Source organism: Magallana gigas, chromosome 8 (assembly GCF_963853765.1).
Source record: "Magallana gigas chromosome 8, xbMagGiga1.1, whole genome shotgun sequence".
NCBI lineage: Eukaryota > Metazoa > Mollusca > Bivalvia > Ostreida > Ostreidae > Magallana > Magallana gigas.
In genome coordinates, this window is record NC_088860.1 from 40,906,427 (window position 1) to 40,929,871 (window position 23,445).

The 23,445-nt window shown below is 32.9% G+C and overlaps 1 protein-coding gene and 1 long non-coding RNA gene across 3 annotated transcripts; one reads left to right on the forward strand and one right to left on the reverse strand.

Annotated features, from left to right (window-relative positions):
* Nucleotides 1-5,717, forward strand: LOC109621156 (uncharacterized). Of its 2 annotated transcripts, none has more exons than XR_010708702.1 (7): nt 1-134; nt 1,756-1,915; nt 2,030-2,104; nt 3,316-3,467; nt 4,119-4,189; nt 4,288-4,415; nt 5,277-5,717. It is a non-coding gene; the product is annotated as an uncharacterized lncRNA (long non-coding RNA). The 2 variants fall into 2 exon arrangements; XR_010708703.1 differs by having other exon boundaries at nt 5,444-5,717.
* A 10,769-nt stretch (nt 5,718-16,486) lies between these two features.
* Nucleotides 16,487-22,989, reverse strand: LOC136270810 (serine/threonine-protein kinase 32B-like). Its single transcript, XM_066069556.1, has 5 exons — nt 22,872-22,989; nt 21,669-21,794; nt 21,052-21,183; nt 20,216-20,283; nt 16,487-19,574 (listed from the first exon to the last, which is right to left on the reverse strand). Exons 1-5 carry the CDS (start codon nt 22,938-22,940, stop codon nt 19,364-19,366), a joined length of 606 nt encoding a protein of 201 aa, XP_065925628.1. The 5' UTR covers nt 22,941-22,989; the 3' UTR covers nt 16,487-19,363.
* Nucleotides 22,990-23,445: the final 456 nt, after the last annotated feature.

A 23,445-nucleotide genomic window follows, 5' to 3' on the forward strand; every position in this document is an offset into this window, starting at 1 on the left:
ATCTCAGCATAACAACATTCGGCACACCTCGGCAGATTCGTACCTCATTGATGTAGGATACCGGAATCGGCCGAGGTGCGCCGAATGGCATAACAAGTTAGACGAAGTTAGACGCTCAGGAAGGATTCAGCGAGGTATGTACGATTTTAAAAATTATTTTATTGTCTTTTATGGATTATATATGCTCAAATATTTCTTGTGTTTAAAGAAATAATGTTATCTTAATACCGAGCGCAGCGAGAGGCGGGCGAAGCCCGCCTCGCGAAGCGAGGATTAATGGTAACACGTATATATAAGAAAATCAGTGAAAAATGAAAGTTGAATCAGGGGTACTAAGGCCAAAAAAATTTTCTTCCAGCCCTGGGCGCCGCCATATTGGCAGCCATTTTGTTTTTAAAAAGTTAGTTCGATCATTGATTGACTGGTACTTATCGATGTTTATTGCCCCTAAAGTCGATTTAATAAGTTCCAGTGTTTCAATAGAAGGTAATTTGAATTAAAAGAAATTAAAAAGGAAACCAGATAAGTTTCAATAGTGCTTCAATCAAGAAACACGACTTGTTCTATGTATGTCTTATCAAATTATCAGATGGAAAATAAAAACATTAACGTCAAGGAACTGATCTTTAAGATTCTGAATAAAGTATTCAATTTTATTACATTGGCATTCATATAAATTAAGTTGATGAACAATGAAAGAAGAAATAAAAAAAAAATCGGAATCACGTAAGTCTCTTCGGCTATTTCCGAAGACGTTTTACGTCTGAAATATGACGTCATAATCTAGACTGAGCACGCGACGTTTAGTTTAACTTTGACGAATGATTTGAGTAGGCAACCTTGCTGGCGGATCCTACTGTGTGCGTTTTAAATAGATTTATTATACAAAAATCAAACTGCACTGTGTTAAATCTGCGCTCGGTCCAACGGTCACACCGTTTACATATTAAATTTTATGATATGTGTATGTCATAGAAAGTACATGTATTGTAAATATAGATAATTATTTAAGTTGAGCAGATATACAGGTCCTAACCATCATTGGGATTTGGCTCAATCTGTCATCAATAAAAAGGGGGTATATAAAAAGAGGTATATAATGCACCTTCTTTTTGTTGTTACTCAGATTGTGTCAAATTCTTGTGCTATATAATTATCATAGACCCTGAATAGTGAATTAATCTTTGAGCCTATAAATGAATGCCGCCATCAGTGGTCTAGTATAATGTAGTAAATAGTAATAAATACATGGAGCCTTATGTCGTAACAGGGGCCTAATGACAGTTAATTAATAGGGCCTTATGACCTACAATGTAGCTCTTTCCAGTCGTCGACATATATAGATAAATTAATTAAGCAAATTTAGTAATGTAAATGTTCACAGGACCTATATGTTATCCATGTGTGTGGGCTGTACCATGTACCTATGATCAATCTCACTGATGTCTTGTCTTTATTGTCATTCATTATGCTAATTTACAAATAAAGTGATCTTAATTAGTGAAAATAGAGTTTTGACTTGCCTATTGAAATAAAAAATCTGTGATAAAATCAATCTTCAATGTAAAATGTTACAAGTGCATTACAAGTACAGTATATTGTTCTGTAAGATTGATATTTTAAAATTTTTTATAAGCTTTGATTCTCTTCAGTGCTGAGACAAGTATTTATTACATGCTGTACAGTATTGGGCCGTGTGCTTTACAGCTGCTATAATAGTTCTACATTGATTAAAGCATGCTTTTATTGTTTCAGAATCCTCCAGTCAGCCAGCTGGGGTGATTCTTTATAAGCACCCTGGTCAACAAGTGGATATAATCTGAATATAAATCCTTCTGCACTCCCTAAATGTGACCTACACAATATCATATGTAGTGTCTTCCATTTGAGTGGTGGGACTGCTGACTTAAGAGTGGTATAGCATTTTGTTCTTGCTAAATTCTTGGTGTTCTCAGACATGCAAAATAGATGAGGTGGAAGACGTGATTCTTGTTCAATGCTGATTGAAAGATTTCTATTTGTTTTTCAGGAACCCTGTGTTTTCATCTATTTGGTGATAAAGTTACCTTTCTATACACCTTACTAGGCAGAACAAAACAATCAGGTAATCCACATGGAGACTTCTCTAGAGCTTCAGTATGTTATTGTAATTTTGTGTTTTAAAGAGATTCTCATTATTACAATTAGTCATTGACATTCTCTTAACGTTATTAACATGTATCTTGATTCAACTTGTTAGGTTTTACATCATATCCATTTGTGTCTCATTTGTTTCAGTTAATGAGAAGCTCTCACTTGATCCAGACAGTGACATAGCTATATAACTACTCACCTATTATGATCACTCACATGCTTTGTAAATTTCAAGTTATTACATCATGCAGTAGGTTCAAGATATTGAATTATATTCATGCATATCATAAATGTTAAAATTTGTAATGTGCAGCACACAGTCACACTATGTAATTCAGAGGAAACCTAATTGTAACTGTATCTATTTTTTGTGAAGTGTTAAAAAAGAACTTGTGCTGTTTGATAATGCATGTAATATATACTCAATACATTAGGAATTACTATGAATTCTTTAGTCTTATTCACACTGCTCCTATCAGAACTGGGGTGATGTGCAATGGTAATGCATTGTAATCATTACATTTTTCGAAAGTAATGTGTAATGCACCCATTTCTCAGTTACAAGTAATTGTAATGTAATGCATTACTTCCATACAAAAAAAAATGCCATGAATAGTTATGAAAAATTGTCATTGTATCTTTTTTTGCAATGTTTAATGTAATTCATTACTTTATTGTTTAGAAAAATAATTGTTATTTATTACTTTTGTAAATGAAAGTAATGGTAATGATAATTGTAATGAAAAGAATTCCAATGTAATTGTAATTTTTAAATTGATTGACCCCTGGACTGACTCCTATGTTATACAGAGACTTGCGTCTGGTCAATGTAATCAGTTTCTCTGTCACTGTTATCAGTATTTGTTTACTGTAATCAGTATGTCTGGTCAGTGTAATCTATATCTGGTTAATGTAATCACTACATTGTATCTAGATAATATTTATTTAGTATTCACTAACTGGACAATGTTAACAGTTTTTGGACAATGTAATATGTATCTTGTCGGTGTAAACAATGTACTAGGCAATTAATGTCTTTTTCTTTTTAGAATTTGCTTAATGTAGTCAGTTTTAGATTGACATAAAATGTATTTACATGTATATGGATGTCTAATAAATTTATCAGTATAATTATATATACAGTGTACATGTATACTAAAGTTCATATTCTGCTTGTTACAGCGCAGTATGGAGAAATTGAAATACCCACATGAGCCAGACCCTGTTCCCTCATCCATTGCTTTGATAGACCCACTTATCTGATGATGAATGAAAAAAATGTGTCCTAGTGTCTGTAATAAACTTTCCAGATTTCATCAACTCTTCATTGATGGGTAACTATTTTTAACTAGGCCATAGTTGTTCAAAGAGATATCTTAGAGAGAGTAAAGATTGAAATGAATATTTTTCAAATTTGTCTTTTCATAATCATGATATCAATATTAATAATAATGAAGAGTGTTTGAAAACTCAGAAACTTACATGCATTGTGAATCAATGAAGTGAAGCATTTTTTATTACCTAAACTTCAATTTTAGTATCTGCTCCATAGCAATAATTTTGATAAAAACTTTGATCAATTAATATAATGCAAATTTATTACAATTAAGGTACCGGAAATCCACTACACCTTGACTTATACTTGTTAAAACACCACGTCATAAGATGGCGATTGGAATGTTTTGTTAAAATGAGGCTTTTGTTCATCTTTACTGAATTAAATTTTGAAATATTTAAATTATTATTCATATCCTAAATTGCACATTTTTTCACCTATTATATTTACATGCCGCTTAGCCATCATGCTATCTGTCATAATATATAAAGTAATTTTCTGCTGATTTGAGAAACTGTTTTAAGGTGTAGTGAGCAGGCTGGGTGGTCAAAACATTTTCCATCAGATCTACCAGTACCTTAAATTTTAAGGTATGATTGATTGAACTATTATTTGGCTTCTAAATTTAAGTATTTTCCTATTTATACAGAACTCTTGAAGACAGAATACAGAAGATGGCCATGACCATCTAGTCCACCAAGAAACCCCCCAGAATTTCCGGTACGTGTAATGTATTAATCTTATGCACTTTTGCATTGCCAGATGCAAGATTTTAATATTACAATTAACATCAACTCAATGATGGCTAACTTTTGCAGGTTGTTTGTAGATATACTGCAGAAGACCTCGGATGTGAATGAAATTTAGTTTTGTAAGAGTGGAGCATGGAGTACATCTTTTGGAAATCTCAAAGGAAGCTAACATTACTCCTCCTTATCTGCCTCAGGTAAGCTTTTACTCTAGCTCTGATTTGATTTGAACATGTTTTAATTGTACAAAATCACAACTGGGATTGGGCACAAGTTTATAAACTTAGACCACCCTCTCCTGTAGCTCTATTTTGTGTGGAATTAATAATTGAATATTAAGGTTATAATCTGTGTGGTTTAATTTTATGAAGTCAAGTTTTTGGTCTTTGTGATTTTATCATATATACATAGGATCTCTTATAATTAGAGATGTTGTATGGGTTGTATGAATTTTATCCAACAAGTTGTGTGTTTATTATCCTCAAGCCTTGGCAAGTAGATAGAATACACAGAATGAATTGTATAAAAATTATATACATGTACCATTGCAAATCATGAGATATTCTTTTTATCACGTCATACCACATCTTTTGTTAAACTCCAATCTTTTAGAAACGTCAACTACTTTATGCAGGTTGAAAAAGTTCCAAGCTTAACAAACATCAAAACTTTCATTTATCAAACGTAATCTTATGAATTTATAAAAAAATATATATAAAACAGCATTAAATGCTTCAGATTTATAACTCAGATTTACGGTACTCTACTCTTTCAGCTGTTATATTTTGATACTTCTTCATTCTTTGTCAATTATCCAACTTAAACCTACAGTATGTTTAATTATGACGTCATGTTGGGTAAGAATACATAGTGTAAAATAATAAATTTGTTACATGACTCATGATGAGCGTTATCCAAAACATATTGAGCTGAACATGTGATAAACATTATTAGTGTAACTGTTCTTAGTGTATGTTAAAAAAGAAAAAAAAATGGGCTTGGATGCATGTTTCATGTGAATGATATTCAATTTCAAGATTTTTGTTGTGAATTTTTAGGACCTTCTCCAGAGAAGATGAAAATGAAAAAATAGAAGTAACAGTTAGTTCTGACAAGGAAAAAAACACTGAAACATAATCTCCAGTAGGTTCCTCCATATCGGGAGATGTGCTGCATGCATTACCTAGCCAAAAATCCACTAAGCTATTACTAACTTCATGTTTAGAATAGAAGAGGAAATAGGAATGAGGCAGCAATGGAGTTGTGCACTGGCTAAAGTCGCTACCATCCTCTACAAGTCATGTTCATCTATGGTTGATCTCTACCACCCTTCCATATGTGGGACTGGAATTCACAGTTACCCTTTCACTGTGTTAAACATAATATTATCTTTCTACGCCCTGCAGTATACCTTAAGTCATGACGCTAATTATCTTCATCCCTCATGGCCAACTCGGCATATATATGGCTATTTCAGTTGAAAGTCTTTTACCGGGTACATTTTTTGTATTCTAATGCATGTTCAAATTTGTAAATTAAATATTAATTGATGACAGACATGTTTGTGTTTTGATATTTTAAACATAGGTAATCAAAGATTACAAAACTCACTAAGACATGGTATTATCAACATGATCAATATGATAACATTATATGCAAATTATAGTTAATGATCAATATCATAATACATGTATAATACAAGTAAAGCTAATGTCATAATATCTTATACATTGTGATATAATTAATATCACTATATTCATTCAAATCATGTAAATATCACAATAGCAATCACAAGATATGGTAAAAAAAATTATACAATATGATATTGTATCATACGATATGAGAGAATATTGTATCAAATGATATGACTCAATGTTTTATAATTTGATTCAACTGTGTATCATATGATGCAATACTATAGTATTGTATGATATTGTACAGTACTGTAACCATATTACTTTTGGCTGTATATTCTATTAAGCGTTTTTGGCGGAGTGCGCTTCCACTAAATCAAGTACTATGCCATGCACATATGTATAGGAATAGTCATGTTCTGACAGGAATACACTATTTCAAATCCACGCCAACTTTTTCAAAAACTATTTTCCACCAAATATCGTATGATACATTATGTATAGTATGATTTGTATCATATCATGAAGCAAGATTGGCTCAATTTAAAGTGGATCTCTTGTTAAAATATAAGGTAATTGAGTACGGTATTTATTTATTCTTTAAAAATCTTCCTTTTTAATTCTCTTTAAAACTTTTTGCATGGATTGGAAGAGCAGGGAGATCTATACCAAAATTGTATTTATGATCCCAGGGCTCTTATTTCGGGTAGGCCATTTTGGTCATAAAGTTTAACTCTTTAAAAAAATCTTTCTTCCATTACCAAGTACATGTATAAAAACTAGCAGGCATTCCTGTGATGAACGGATAGAATTCATCTGAATTCATCATTTGAAATTCATGACCACCGAGTCAGAGGTACTGTTTGAGGGGGAGCCTTATCATATATTGTCATATATTGAACATTAACATCTAATAGTGCACTTTTAAGTACAGGTTAGGATGAGAATGGAGCCTATAACACAATTTATAAAACTCATGATCCTTTGGTCACAATTCTTGTAGATATTTTTTTCTGGGGGAGGAGGAGTGCCTTTCCTATTTTGACAAGTTTGAATTTTCCTGACCCACCCCTAGACACATGCATATTAATTGTATCACAACTATCAATTCTTTATATATCAAATGCCATTTGATTAATCCTCAACATGCAGGGTTGCATTTATGCCCAGGTAACAGTTAAATAAGGCTTTGGGCCTCTTTTTTAAATATATATACAGGTACATGTATTTTAAAATCTAAATATTTGGGACTGGAGACCTATATACTTGACAGATAAAATAGTGTATCATTGTAAAATAATTGTTTTAAACTATACTTACTACATTTATTAGTATATTCATTTTCCAAAACATTTTATGTATATGACCATGCATTGTCTTTCAATAAGTTACTTCTCTGCATTTATTTTAAAGGAAGTTAATTTTATTATCTATTATCCTTCTCCGGCCATATATAAGTTGATGCATTTCATCAGCTAGCTTACATGTATATGCAAAGGGGGTACATTTACAAGCACAATGCACATTTTGGACTGGTTAATATAAAATTGGATACTTTTATCACCAACATTTCACTATGAGCTAGCTAGTATTCTGTCAATCGATCCAATCTTGTATGTTTAGAGATAATTAAAAAGTTATGTGATTGTGGAAGAGTGGGGGATCAACCCAACATAGGCTTAGGTTGAGAGGATGGGGTGCATGATGAGAGATCGGTGTGGGTGGGGGGGGTGTAACATCTTCTCTTACGTAATATGTTTTACGGTGCTACCGTTCTGGCGAGCGCAGCAAGAATTACACATACTGTACCTTGCATCATTGTCAAATTATACTTTTATTTACGGTAGGTATCAACGAACGTCAAAAATTTTTTGAGAGAGTATTGCTCTACAATAAGTATGCCAAATGTACTAATTTTAATGGTTATGATACATACAGCGCAACCCCCTACCCAGAAAGAGAGAGAGAGAGAGAGAGAGAGAGAGAGAGAGAGAGAGAGAGAGAGAGAGAGAGAGAGAGAGAGAGAGAGAGAGAGAGCGAGCGAGCGAGCCCGGTACCTGTTTGTAGGTGTGTAATTTCCCACTTTTAAATTAAATGGTATGAATATATGCAATATCTGCATAATTTTTTTTACCTTTTTGTTTTTTTTAATTTTATTCCTTTTTAATTAGTTCAAAATGTCCTATTGTTTATTTCCTCCCTACTCATATACTTACCTGCCTACTGCACGGTACATGCATGCACAATTACTTTAAAAATGGATCGATATGACAGTAAAGTATGCCTCTTGCTAGTATATATATATAAAATCTCTATATTAAAAAAAGATTAAAAACAAATCATATGTTAATGAGGCAGGTATCGCAGACTATACTGAAATAGCCAGTACACTCATTACAGATGTTTGATCCACCTCTAAATTTATCGCGGGAAATATAGCGCGAGTGCACTGTGACGTCATCCATGACTTTGTTCGTCTTTGTTTACGTTTCTTGACTCAATACGAAGGTATGGAAGCATGTAACAAATCTTTTGAGTCTCGCCAAAGCATATGCGGTACTCAAAACGTGTCTTCAAACATTAAGTCACCGTAAATTACGAGTTATAAGTCGGCCATTTTTGGCATAGCACCACGGGTGTAAACATTAGAGAGCATTATGGGACGTAGACAAAAAATTTTGTTTGATGAACTGTAGGTTTAGCTCGTTCATTTTCCCGCGCACACTGGTTCTTAGAGCTCGCTTCGCTAGCCGGCGCTGCGCGCCGGCGAGCTGCGCTCGCTATAAATATTTAGTACATGTAATTAACAATTATACATAAACACTTTCTTCACTTTGTTACAATGCAGTTAAACTTTTTTAAAAAAATATTATTCTTACACGTCCGTGTGTAGAAACACGCATTATAGCTATGTGAATTACCATTTGTTGACAGACATCGCGTTACTTTCACTTTGAGAGTATGTGACGTCACAGTAAAGGTCACATGGTGTGCAGGGAGCTGCCTTTAGTCTCCAAAATTTTTGTCTACGTCCCATAATGCTCTCTAATGTTTTCACCCGTGGTGCTATGCCAAAAATGGCCGACTTTTAACTCGTAATTTACAGTGCTTTAAAGTTTGAAGACACGTTTTGAGTACCGCATATGCTTTGGCGAGACTCAAAAGATTTGTTACATGCTTCCATACCTTCGTAATGAGTCGAGAAACGTAAACAAAGACGAACAAAGTCATGGATGACGTCACAGTGCACTCGCGCTATATTTCCCGCGATAAATTTAGAGGTGGATCAAACATCTGTATTGCGTGTACAAGCTATTTCAGTATAGACTGCGATACCTGCCTCATTGACATATGATTTGTTTTTATTTTTTTTTTAATATAGAGATTTTATGTATATATATTAGCAAGAGCCATACTTACTGTCATATCGATCCATTTTTAAGCTAATTGTGTAATGAGTAGGGAGGAAATAAACAATAGGCCATTTTGAAAAAAAATAAAAAGGAATAAAATAAAAAAATAAACAGTTAAAAAAATTATGTAGATATGGCATATAGTCAGACCATTAAATTTAAAAATGGGAAATTACACACCTACAAACAGGTACCGGGCTCTCTCTCTCTCTCTCTCTCTCTCTCTCTCTCTCTCTCTCTCTCTCTGGGAAGGGGGTTGTGCTGTATGTATCATAACCATTAAAATTAGAACCTTTGGCATACTTATTGTAGAGCAAAAATTCTTTGACATTCGCTGATACCTAAATAAAATTATAAGTTGACAATGATGCAAGGTATGTGTATAATTCTTGTTGCGCTCGCCACAACGGTAGCACCGTAAAACATATTATCATGTAGTATTTTCAGAGTAAAGTAAAATTTTCATTTTATGCCGTTGATCGTAAGGTAAACGTTCACCGTGAAGCATGCGCTTGTCACGGACCATAGTATAAAAATGACTGTCTTGAGCATTGAGAGCATCGAGAGACCAAGCCGTAAGAAAACATCACTGCTTTTAGATTTCAGTCAATAAGACGGCCACCTAATATTCGTAATGTTACCCGTTGTTAAGTGCGTTGCTAACGCTGAGGGTAATAGAACAGATTATGAACTGCGTCTTAACCAATCAGATTTCAGTATTTAACATGAAAGTATAACAATATATAAATAGTGCCTGTTTGGGAGGGTAACAGTTGAAATTGACACCCCGAGAAAACCATTGTCAACCTCCGCTTCGCGTCGGTTGACAATGGTTTTCTCGGGGTGTCAATTTCAACTGTTTTCCTCCAAAACAGGCACTATTTATTTTGTTATACTGAATGTCTTAATTTTAAAGAAAGCATCACTGCTTTTAGATATTCTAAGGCGAACCGTACGCGCATAATTTTCGCGCATGTAACAATTCGTATTTTTACACTTTCATGTTAAATACTGAAATCTGATTGGTTTAGACGCAGTTGATAATCCGTTCTATTACCCTCAGCGTTAGCAAAGGGTAACACAACGAATTGTTACATGCGCGTAAATCATGCGCGTACGGTTCGCCGTAGAATTCATGTCATGTCTATATAAAAGTAGTAAAAAACTAGAGCAGAGCTCGTGGCAAAGCCACGAGTAGGTCTTCCGTTGTTGCTGCGGGTTGAAAATATATGTGATATGGTGTCAAACGATTATAATGACTAAACATTCAGTTCTGCTTTTGTCATAAAAACGTGTTGTGATTGAAAGACTGTATATTAAACGTGTTTTGAAAAAGAAAGGAAGAAAATGTTTTAGGAAAACTATTTGTCGAACACAGTTTTTGTAATCGTTTCAAAAATTCTCTAAAAAAATGAGATGTTTAATGGCGAGTTAAATTCTCAAAGGGTAGCAAGCATTGTTGTAAACAGTATGTACTCATGATTCATGTCAGGAATTGTATTTTTAAAAAAAAAAAACCGAACCCGCTTACAAAACACGTAACCTTTTCTCTGGGATAACTTTTTTATTTAAATCTTTCTAAATTTTTGAAGACTATGTGCAAGTTTAGAATTGTTACGTGCTGACAAAATTTAGTAATTAGTCAAAATTGAAGGCATCTCTGAACTTTTCTACAGGGAAATGTGTGTCGTCTGATATTATTTAATGATACAAGTAGACTTGGACATTCAAAATAATATATAATCAGCTAAAAAATAAAAGATCAGCGGGAGAATTTATGCAAAAGTCAGCATCTAAATTTTACACCAGATGGTGTTGTTTCATAGAGACACCGCTATGTAACGTGAAATTAAATAACCTTATTTACAGAAATGAATATTTTTCTCTCGTCGGTGGAATAATATGCAAAATCCTTATTTTTATGTCAGTGGGTTGACTAATTAAATTGAAAAAAAATTTCAATTGCGCTTGCGTAAATTGGAATTCTGGGAAGGAATTAGACAGTCCGTGTTAGAGAAATTCGAAGAAGTTATGAAACTGGTCAGTTTCTAGATCAAACTGCGCATTGATGTATTATTAGACTATCATGGGTATCGTCTGTAGCCACGGTCCGGAATCCGTATGTGCAGTCATACATTGTATGTACCGGTACATCGATACACCTTTACCTCCTTATTTACAGCCATACAAATGAGGGTGCAACCTTCATATACACATGCATAGTATTATAGTTCTGGAAACTATTTATCTTGTATTTTAATATTGGGTATTCATTGTTCACCTAGAATTAATATTCCGCTGGCTGTAGCTAACCTTGTAAGTAAATCAAGTTGCATTACAACCTCATAATACACAACTTCAATTAAAAGTTTTTTTTATCAATTTTCATACAATTAGCAATAAATATAATCCTCAATAACGCACATCTATCTCATTTAAGTGTAACTTTCAGAAGCGCATTTATTTTTGGGAGGCAGATATGTCGCTATATTATAGTCTGCAAGTCAAGTGAATTATCATGGTCTTTCAAAGAAATAAGAAATCTGTCGACACTTGCAGTACTTTGATGATTTCTATGGCGATCGACTGCATTGCATAATGTAGTCGTATTTCCCACGAACAAAATTTCCTTTGACTTCAAACTTTTAATTTTAATATTTTATAAATTATTCTGTTCATAACTATAGAGGTTTAGCGTGTTCAACAGGTAAATTTATTAGCCACATTCTCAGGTTACGATTTCACATCTTTAATGTGAAGATGATTGATTTCGAATAATAGTCTTATTGTTAATAAAAGCACCCTCCCAACTGTTACTCAATTACATATGTTCTGAGTTGTGTGAGATAAAGCGACACAAGATTTTCGGTCGCACGTGGCGTTTGAATTAACACAGACTGGCCGAATAAACAAACGTGTGGGAAAGTGAAACACGTTGAGTAGAAAATGTTGCACATAAGAAGAAGTAAAAAAAATGTTTTTTGACAGATCTGGATATCTTTTCGCCAATTTAAAAAAAAATCCAGCGCGAGCACTTATCAGCGGGGCGGGGGGGGGGGGGGGGCGCAGCAATGAGTTCGCTTCCACACTGAAACGAACAAACATGTAGAAAAACTACAGAGTGATTAATATGTGACCGATAAAATTTAATCGTAAGTCGTTTAAAACTCATGTGAATATTCTTTAAAATAATCATCAAATGCATCAATTCAGGACATTCTTTTATCGTGCTAGCACCTTCTGCAAACATGTAACATGGAACTTTGATTTTAATTTGATTTGATTTTTAAACTACCTTGTACGCTATCGTATGATTAAATCAATTTTTAATCAACCGTACAAGTAAAATGAATTTATCTTTTCATCTTAAACCTATATAACAGTTGAAAACATAAAAAATAATATAGTTCTGTCCGTGAAAATATGAAACATGACCGCGTGATAAGGTACATGTAGAAGAACACAAGCCAACCGCGGATCACTTGTCCACTCGCGCTGGATCTCCTCGGCCATGTGCGAGGGATAATAATCATTTAATATTAGTGGGGTGGGGGGTTAAAATTTTATAGATATACAAACCAACCATAAATTTATGTCTGACGATCTTTCCGATTTGGAGTAATATCGTTCATTAATATTCACTTACACTCAAATGTTTAATAAAAAAAATACAAGATAGACAAACTTGCATATATTAAAACAGTTCTTGTATTTACGGCTTTATAAACTCAAACACGTTCATATTCATCTAAGTGTGCGTCACGGTGTGCGAATCTTGTGTATTAGATAACCGCTTACCTTTAGGTAGTGCAGCCCTGGCTGATCTCCTCGGCCGTGGAGGAAGGATAGATTAAGTAAAGGTACAACGCACAGACACGCACAGCTCAGAACCCAGGAAGATTTGAAAAGTTTGCAGTATAATGACCATATTCTATCAAATAGAAGTTCTTTATTTTAAAGTGAAACCCACAATTGATCTATGTCTAATATTGCTTTAGATTGAGAATGAAATTGCTTTTATTAATTAACTGAACGATTTCTTAATTGACACCCGATCGTTTAGTCCATAAACTTTTATGTGTAATGAAAACTAAAACAGTTCTTGAGTTCGCGGCTGGATAAACTCATATAAGAGAGACGCAACTCTCGTGTATTAGATAACCGCTGACCGCTAGGTAGCCCAGCCGCGACCATGGTGACCGATTTTCTCGGCCGCGGGCGAGGGAGAGTTTCGTTAACTTGGCCAAATTGCCGCGAGTGCTGATCAACACGTATTACTTTTTACCCTCAAATTATGCAATACCCGAACACAAAAACAGTTTTATGAGTTCAATAAAGTCACAAACAACATATTTTGCAGCGACGCCCATATCGAAAAATTTACCGTTTTAGAGTTATGAAGCAAAGACTTTTAAGGGATCTAGACCCCACATTTTAGGGGCTAGCCCCTTTATTCTGGTATCAAATGAAAGCTCGTAATATTCTGCACAACTTTTGTTCTATATATGATTAGAAAAAAATTACTACTAAAAAGTTATTGAGCAAAGATATAAGCAAAATTTAACATTTTTTGAAACATAAATTTCGATGTAATTTTTTAAGAAGTAAACGTGGGTAAATCAAACATGTAAAACTAGGAGGACAACGTTCAAGATGTCTACATTAAAGATTTGTAAATTAAAACTACTTGCTACGGATCAACTCGGAGCCTTTGCAGGTACACGAGACCCACTAAAAAAATATTCAAAGGGGAATAACTCGAAACCGGATGTAGCGATTTCACAATATTTTGTGCCATATTAAGCTATTATCATTTTCAATTAACCCTGAAAATTTGAATAAAATCTAATGACAAACAAGCGAGATATTACAGTTTAAAGAAACGTCTAGAAGAAAAAGAAGAAGAACTAGAGCAAAGCTCGTTGCAAAGCAACGAGTGGGTCTTCCGTTAATGTCGGAAGTAAAGCTGGAAGTTCCTGTAAGAAGCAGATCTCTTAAACCAACAACAAGAGTAACTAAAATAAAAAAAAAATGAAAAAAATCGAATTATTCCTGGTACGACTTAACCAAAATCCGAGAATCTGAGTACGAATTAACAAAAACCTTTTCGATTTTAAGAACGACTTAACAAAAAAAATCCGAATGTGTTCAAGTACGACTTTACAATTATTTTTGGTACGAGTTAACTTTACTTTGAACATTACGCTATTTTTTAAACCAAGGACGCGGAATCAAAATTTCCGGAAAAATCAATTTTTAAACCCCGATATCTCTGTAATGCATCGTCCGATTTTCAAACGGATTTCAGTTTCGTGTTCAGCATAACCAACTCTACAAACCGCATAAACATTTGAAATTAAAACGAAAAATTCGAAAAATCGAAAATTTTAAAACACTTCCGGTTTGGACCGGAAGTGACGGAAACTAAATTCCAGCCTTACGTCCAAATAAAAACGATCAATGCTTCAACACAGAAAATTCCAAGTTTCTATCTTGAAGCGTTTTTGAAAAACGCCCTGGACAAAATCACTTTTTTAAAATTTAAAAATTGACGTAACGTAAAAACAGAAGTGACGTTGTACTTAAAATATTAATATCTTTGAGGCACAATAATGCTACATAATCCCTGAAAGTTTCATGTAAATCTGTTGAAAACTTTTTGAAATATTAAGCTTTGAAAAAGTCAGAAAAATAAAGAAAAAGAAAAAAAATAATAATAACTAGAGCAAAGCTCGTTGCAAAGCAACGAGTGGGTCTCCCGTTAATGTCGAAAGTAAAGCTGGAAGTTCCTGTAAGAAGCAGAGCTCTTAAACCAATAACAATAGAAAATAAAATAAAAAAATGAAAAAATCGAATTATTCCTGGTACGACTTAACAAAATCCGAATGATTTTAAGTACGACTTAACAAAAACCTTCTTGATTTTAAGAATAACTTAACAAAAAAAATCCGAATGTGTTTAAGTACGACTAAACAATTATTTTTGGTACGAGTTAATTTAACTATTAACATTATGCTATTTTTTAAACCAAGGACGCGGAATAAAAAATTCCGGAAAAATCAATTTTTAAACCCCGATATCTCTGTAATGCATCGTCCGATTTTCAAACGGATTTCAGTTTCGTATTCAGCATGAACAACTCTACAAACCTCGTAAACATTTAGAATTAAAACGAAAAATTCGAAAATTCGAAAATTTTAAAACACTTCCGGTTTAGACCGGAAGTGACGGAAACTAAATTCCAGCCTTATGTCCAAATAAAAACGATCAATGCTTCAACACAAAAAATTCCAAGTCTCTATCTTGAAGCGTTTTTGAAAAACGCCCTGGACAAAATCACTTTTTTAAAATTTAAAAATTGACGTAACGTAAAAACGGATGTGACGTTGTAAATAAAAATTTAACATCTTTGAGGCACAATAATGCTACATCATCCCTGAAAATTTCATGTAAATCCGTTGAAAACTATTGGAGATATTAAGCTTTAAAAAAGTCAGAAAAATAAAGAAAAAGAAAAAAAATAATAATAAAAAGAAACAATAGAATAACAAGAGGGTCTTCCGTTCAAAAACGGAAGACCCTAAAAAGAAACAATAGAATAACAAGAGGGTCTTCCGTTGGAAACTGAAGACCCTAAAAATAATAATGAAGAATTTCCAACAGAATCAGTACAAGGTCTTCCGTTGGAAACGGAAGACCTTAATTATCTCAAATTAAGACATTCAGTATAATAAAATAAATAGTGCCTGTTTGGGAGGATAACAGTTGAAATTGACACCCCTCGAAAACCATTGTCAACCGACGCGGAGGTTGACAATGGTTTTCGAGGGGTGTCAATTTCAACTGTTACCCTCCCAAACAGGCACTATTTATATAGTGTTGTAATGCTTGCTACATCCATACGGTACCATACACCAAAAAAAACGCATTTTATTTACATGGATGCTTTATGAAATGACATTTTTTTCAGTAAAACGAATTAGGTTTTAGTTTTTTTTATTGGTTTTTGTTTTTGTTTTGGTTTAATGAATAAAATGAGTAATGTTTCACATGTTAATATGTTTCAATGTGATTATGATGATATTTTCACACTTCTCTCAAGGATCAATCTACTGTCAATTCATTCAAAAAAGTGGCTGGATATCTTTTCAATGGCTCGACTGACGGATTTTCATAAAATATTTCTGATCATTTCACATCACTAAAATAACAAAAAAAATATTTAATTTTTTTTTTTAATTTTATAAAACATATGCCAACAGTGAATAGAATATAAATAATAAAACAAAGAGAACAAGAAAAAGTAAAACAATTTATAAATTAAAACAATGATCATGGAGCCTTTCAACTTTACAGATCTGAATGTCACTAAGTAAGATGGTGTGTACATGTAAAATATGGATAGATTAAAAAATAGGATATAATCCTTCTAATGACAACAATATGTACTTTGAACACATGCTAACGACTAAACAAGTCACACTATAAAATTAAAAAAAACAGCAATAAACAGAGCATATTGACAACAAGATGAAATCAAATTCATGTTTTTCATGACATAAGCTTTGTGCAATGAAGATGAATACAAATAAAGTAAAGAATTCTGATTGTCATAATTTTTTTTTACGACATGTAATTTGTCCTGAATTATGCACTGAATTCTATTTTCAAATGTATATAAGAAAAAAAATTATTTATCATGGTGGGGGGGGGGGGGTTAAATTATAGTTTAATTATTCTCTCGCTCGCTCTCGCTCTCTCTCTCTCTCCTCACACATAAGAACTATGACTGTAAGATTAACTTAACGAGGCCGAGTACAGAACGAGTACGCACGCTTTCGCGCAGCGTTTCATTTGTATTGTGACTTCATCTTTTTGCTTTGTTGACGCCATGGCGTGATAGTTTCAACTGCAGATATTCAGCGAAATTTGTTGAAAATAACTCGTTTGATGTGTAAAATTGATATTATATTGTGGAATAAACATAAATGTCTCGAAGTATAAGCTATATTTGGGCTCGGGTCGAAAACGTGAAGAGGGTTCAGCAAGCCTAACCCTCTGTCACGTTTTCTTAACCCGCCTAAATATCGCTAAATTTATTTATTTCAAGACATTAACCATGTATTTTATATCATTTACCCTTAATATGTGATGTTATATATTTATTTATTACCGAAATATGTCTTAATGTTTTAATAATACAATAAAGGTCACCATTTCCCTCTTTGTCAAATAAAAAATAGCCATTATCTGACAAACTTGGAAATTGGGCGTACAAAAAATAACTTTGATAAGACCCCTGGAACAAACCAGGAGGTAAAAGGTTTTTTTTATTTGACAATTTGATGCCTTTTAGCAATAACTTTAATTTGTAGAACAGAAAAAGAAATCCCTAGGGCAGAAGTTTAAAAAATGTGCAAATTTGGTACATTTCAAGCAAAATCCCATAGAGTCCTATGTTAAAAATTAACAAACTTTGAGATGACCCCTTAAACAAACGGTGTGGTAAATGTCTTATTTTTTTAACTTAAAATAATAATTATATCAGTAGAAATTCTTGTTAAAAATTTCATTCAAAAATCTAGGGCAGAAAAAATTAGACCCGGCCTCGTTAAACAAACAATAAATATTAAATCACTGATATAGGCTTCATTTCATTGTAGGATTGTTTCTAACTAGGCAAATATAACAGAATTACAAATAAATCTTATTTCATAAAACAAGAACAAAAAAATTATAAAATTAATACAAGTATAACCAAAGGAATGTGAAAAAGATTCGAACACAATATTAAAAGACCTATAAATATTCAAAACATAATTAATGATTCACAATAGTGCAGTAACAAACTTTGGTCTGGTGGCATAAGAAATAAGGACTTTATCAGATTTGATCATGTGACCAAATCGTATTTATATCCCCATAAATACAAGAAATATTTTTGATCACAAGCAATTTGTAAGCACAGTTGTTACAATAAACATTCATGTGTAAAACTTTCACAATAAACTATAAATTATGCCTTTTTTCTGATGCCGTGAATTAAAATTCATAATGTGTCCCTCTAATAAAAGATATTACTCTGTCTCTTATGAATAACTTTTGCGGGGACTATTACCTTACAAAATCGGCAAATGAAAGTGGTGTCATCAATAAATGTTGACCCCAAATACATGCTGAAATTCTAGATTTTTAAGTAACAGATTTCTTCAGGAAAACATGTTTTAAAAAAGCAAAATTTTGAAGAGGGGTATGTTGCACAATGTTTACACATATGGCGTAATTAATGAACCAACTCAATTGTATCATATAAACTGTAGGTTATTGTGGCAAACAAACAGTGACAGTAAAAGTAGACTTTCCAATTCATATTAAGTACCTCAAAAACATTTTGTAACTAATTAAACCTTCTCTACTTTAATAATGAAACCAAAAGGACTATGTGCAGTATGGTCAAATATCTTCCCCCAATTTTAACCAATTTTTAAATAATATCATATAAAAATCAAATCTTCATAAATCATTGTACAGTGGACACCTATCACTTTAATCTTGATTTTAGTCATCATTGCTCATTCGCTGTTTATCAATGACGTCACCTAAATGACCTAATTCCCGAAAAATCTTCCACCTTATTTTTAAAGCTCTTTATAAAATTTTAATTTTGGGGGCGAAAAATGCAAAATAACGCTCATAGTTCTTCTCTACTTCTACTTTCTTCCTGTAATAAACACAAACAGGGGACATGATATGGTACCATACAGATAAATGAACATACATGTAAAATCATTGCTTAATTGTCCCATAATAACAACCCTTTAATACATACAACTATGTAATGGGTAAAAGAAAGAAATCCTTGACTAGAGAAAAATCAAGACTAGATCATAAAAAAGATTGACATCACGTGGCAAGGAAAGCATGGACACATATAAACCAGGCCCATTCACAGCTAAGTCCAGTTTTTATAAATACATTTCACATATTTCTCAGAAGATGTACAAGTTTTTTCTTCAGAAATAAAACTAAATCGATTCCTTTTCAGTGGAATGAAATTGAACCTTTCCACTTGATCAGCAACACCAGCAGTTCTGGCCATCAGCTGAAGGAGGTACTAGCCCCTATACTGGAAATGGGTTTCTTGCTGGTCGTATGAAGCTCGCTCGAGTCGAACGTCACTTGTTTAGTAACTTGGGGTTTGGAGGCCGTTCTGACGGGGGCTTCCAGCTCATCCTGAGATTCGTAACACTCATTGTCTTTTTCCTGGTGAGCTGGGTGAGTTTCCTCCTGATTATGTCCTGGTAATTCTCTGAAAACAAGCAACAGATGGAGTTTTTTGTCAGTTAATTACATGTAACAGTAAATAAACCTTAGGCTACCATTTTTTAATAATTAAAAATTGGATTTAAATATTTTACAGTTCCTAAACTTTAGGAGCAGTTAAACTTTATAAAAAGCAATCATGATGGACCACAACTAGTTTAATATACTGTCAAACCTCTTTATCTAGACCACACTTGGACTGAGAACAAAACTTTTGAGATACCCAAGGATCAAGATATCAAGGTAAAAATTCTATTCTTAAAAATGAGTCTGGTTTTTCAATTCAATATATTCAAGCCATTTGAAATATCAGTGTTCATAATATGGAAGTTCAACTGCACTTGCAATGAATAAAATAAAAAGCCAGATTTATTCCTTTTCAAAATTAAGCATGAAGAAGAAGTCTATTTGACCTAATAAATGTTAAGAATTGAATGACATTTAAATGTAAAATCAAGTAGACTGATTCATATGAAGTCACAATGTGACAAATTGAGTGAATATCAATCAAACCTGAACGATGTTTTCAATGACTGAAATAGAAAATGTGTGGCTGTGTGAAAAATTCTAGGATGCAGCTCGATTAATGTTCTTGAAAGGATGACCAAATTAACAAGAAATACATACCTTTCTCGATTGAAAATCCTGAAGTATTTGAAGATATTCTCCTCTGTGTCATGAGCTGTATCGCCTTCCTGTTCATAAAAAAGTTAATATTCATATCAATTATTATGACCAGCAATTAAATAAAATCTTAATTCACAGTAACTCAAAATATTTATAGAAAAACGAATTAAGTTCACATCGAATATCTTTTACTTTTAACAAAATCAAACGCTCTCAATCTATGACACACTGATTATCAAAATACAAAGAAAAGTATTATTGTCCTTCCAATAATAGAAAAAATCTTATAATTTTAAATTGAAATCTTTCACCATTATTAAATGTATAAATGTATCTGGCCTTGATGTGAGATTTTGAGAAGCTTTAACAATTGAGGTCATGTAAGAAAAGTAGAAGCATGTATTGACCTCCATGAGAGATTTAATTTGTGAGATCTTGCAAACTTTTCAACACTGAAATCTCACTTCGTAAGTACTGAACATCATAATGAGATAAATAATTAAACGAGATATTTCAAGCCCGTTTTCAATGAATAAGAATGATCTACAAAAATAAACTTGACCACCGTTAATTTTCACGAGATATCTTTAACTTGTTATCAGTAATAATTAACTGGTAATAACTGTCTTTTTAAATGAACCCATCTTCCCAAAAGATTTTGCATGATATCTCAAACTTCTAACAACTGAAGTTAAACTGTTAAGAGAGGTCAACATGAATGAACATTACTCTTCCCTTGAGATTTTGTGAGATATTTCAAGCCTTTTAGTTGTAAGGAATGTCATAAATTCACGTAGGTTCCAATGAGATTTTGTGAGATATCTCGAGTCTCTTACCACTGATGACTGGCGAGACAGTTCCCGTTTCGAGTTCTGTTTAGCGAGTCTCTTCTTCTTCTTGTGGAGTGGCTTTGATTCGATGATCATCTCCTCCAGTTCATATGTTGGGTCACAATTCAGGTGGTCTTTCTACAAAACAGTCACATTTAGGTACATGTAATACTTGTAAATAGATCTTATTAAGGCTTTCTAGAACTTAATTTGTTTTGCAGATTTCAGATATATGTTTTTACTCTTCTCTTTCACTGAAAATGTTTTTTTTCCTGGAGGCAAAAAATATGCTAGGCCTTGAATTGTTTAGAGTATACATACAATCGAAGATTTGCCTCAATATACCTCAACAAATGAGTTTAAAAAGATCTCTTATACCATTTAAAGTATCCCATTTTAAATCCCCTTGTGGACAATGATTACGACTGGGACAAAATTATAGCAAGCAAAATTTTCCAATAACAGTATATTCAATTAAGCTAATTCCAAAAATACCTGAAATAATCAAAATAAAGAAATTACAATTTTTTTTTTCTTTTAAAAAGATCGAACTGTAAAAGAAAAATGAATTGTTTCTCCGTGACAAGCACAAGGAGAATAGAAATATTCCAGATGTAGCTTACAGAAGGCACAAATGGAGGCTTGATCTCTCGGTGTAGAATCTTGTCAAAGTCCAGGTCGACGATAAAGCTGTGCTTCTGCAAGGCCTCAAGTGATGATATCCTCTTCTCAGGATCCAGGTACAATAGCTGAAATATGGACTGACTGATAATAATAACCCAAGAAAATATAGACATTTAACCCACTCGGTACCCATAATAAGGTCCTCAGTCTATAACTCAATGCTTCATAAGGTCCTCTTTCAGATTATCTGTTTATTCTCCATAATCTCTCACCAAATATATTTCTGTGATAACCTGTGGTAATGTTCTAATATTAATACAGTAAAACATGGTTATAGCGAACACGCTTATAATGAATTGACACTTAAAGCGAAGTGATTTCCATTCCCCGTGACTTTATTACACGTTGTAACCTTGACAGATATAACGAATTAGGCTTATAACGAAGCAAAATCGTCTGTCCCTGGGACTTTGTTATAAGCGTGTTTTACTGTACTATGTTACTATAAAGTCCTCTATAATAGCCTGCTATAAAGTAACCTCTACACAAACTGTAATATACAGTCCTCTCTTATTAAATGTTACATAATGATCTGATTTTCAACATCCTTTAAAATCATTAGTAACATAAAGTCCTTTATAGTTATTTGTTTTTATAGATAAAAAATATATAATTACCTGGTACATTAAGTTCTCACCTGTTTTTAAAAGTCCTCTATTGATATACCAGTCCTGTTTTATAAGATCCTTTATAATTACCTGTATTTTAAGGTATTCCATAAATACCTGTTAAATAAGGTCTTCTGTGATAATTTGTTTTGTTTTTAATGGTCCCATATAATTGCTTGTTTAATAATGTTCTCTATAATAACCTGACAGTGTTTTATAAGGTCCTATATAATGACCTGTTTTATACAATCTTCTACATGTATAATTACCTGTCTTAAAGGTCCTTTATTGACCAGTTTTATAAGGTCCTTTATAATTACCTGCTTTATAAGGCTTCTCTAGTTACCTGTTTTATAAGGCTTCTCTAATTACCTGTTTTACAAGGTTCTCTATAATTACCTGTTTTATAAGGTCCTCTATAATTACCTGTTTTATAAGGTTCTCTATAATTACCTGTTTTATAAGGTCCTCTATAATTACCTGTTTTATAAGGTTCTCTATAATTACCTGTTTTATAAGGTTCTCTATAATTACCTGTTTTATAAGGTCTTTGCAGCCACTGTGCCAGTTTGATGAGTAATGCACTTTAAGTGTTGTAAACATTTGCTTGGCCTCGTGAATCGAGGTGCTGCTGAGAATATCATAAGGTCGCTGTAAAGTTAAAATATGTCAAGATATTCATTAAGGTCTTCCGTTTCCAACGGAAGACCTTATTGTTTTTGCTTTGTTTCTTTTTCCCTATTATTAGGGTTTTCCGTTTTTCAACGGAAAACCCTTCTGTTATTCTACTGTTTCTTATTATTAGGGTTTTCCGTTTTTCAACGGAAAACCCTTCTGTTATTCTACTGTTTCTTATTATTATTTTTTTTTTTATCCGCAAATTTTGTGGAGGCCATTTCTCGTACATTTGTTGTCTGATTGTTATGAAACTTTCAGGGTATGTAGACAATGTTAATATCTAGGGACGTTTTTTTCAAATTTTTAAAATTCACTTCCGGTTATGAGTTATTGCCCGTTAATTGAAAATTGGGGGGTCTTTTGTCCAGAGTTGATCTCGGGAACTACAAAAGATAGTTGCATGAAATTTAGCAGAATTGTTGGTAACATT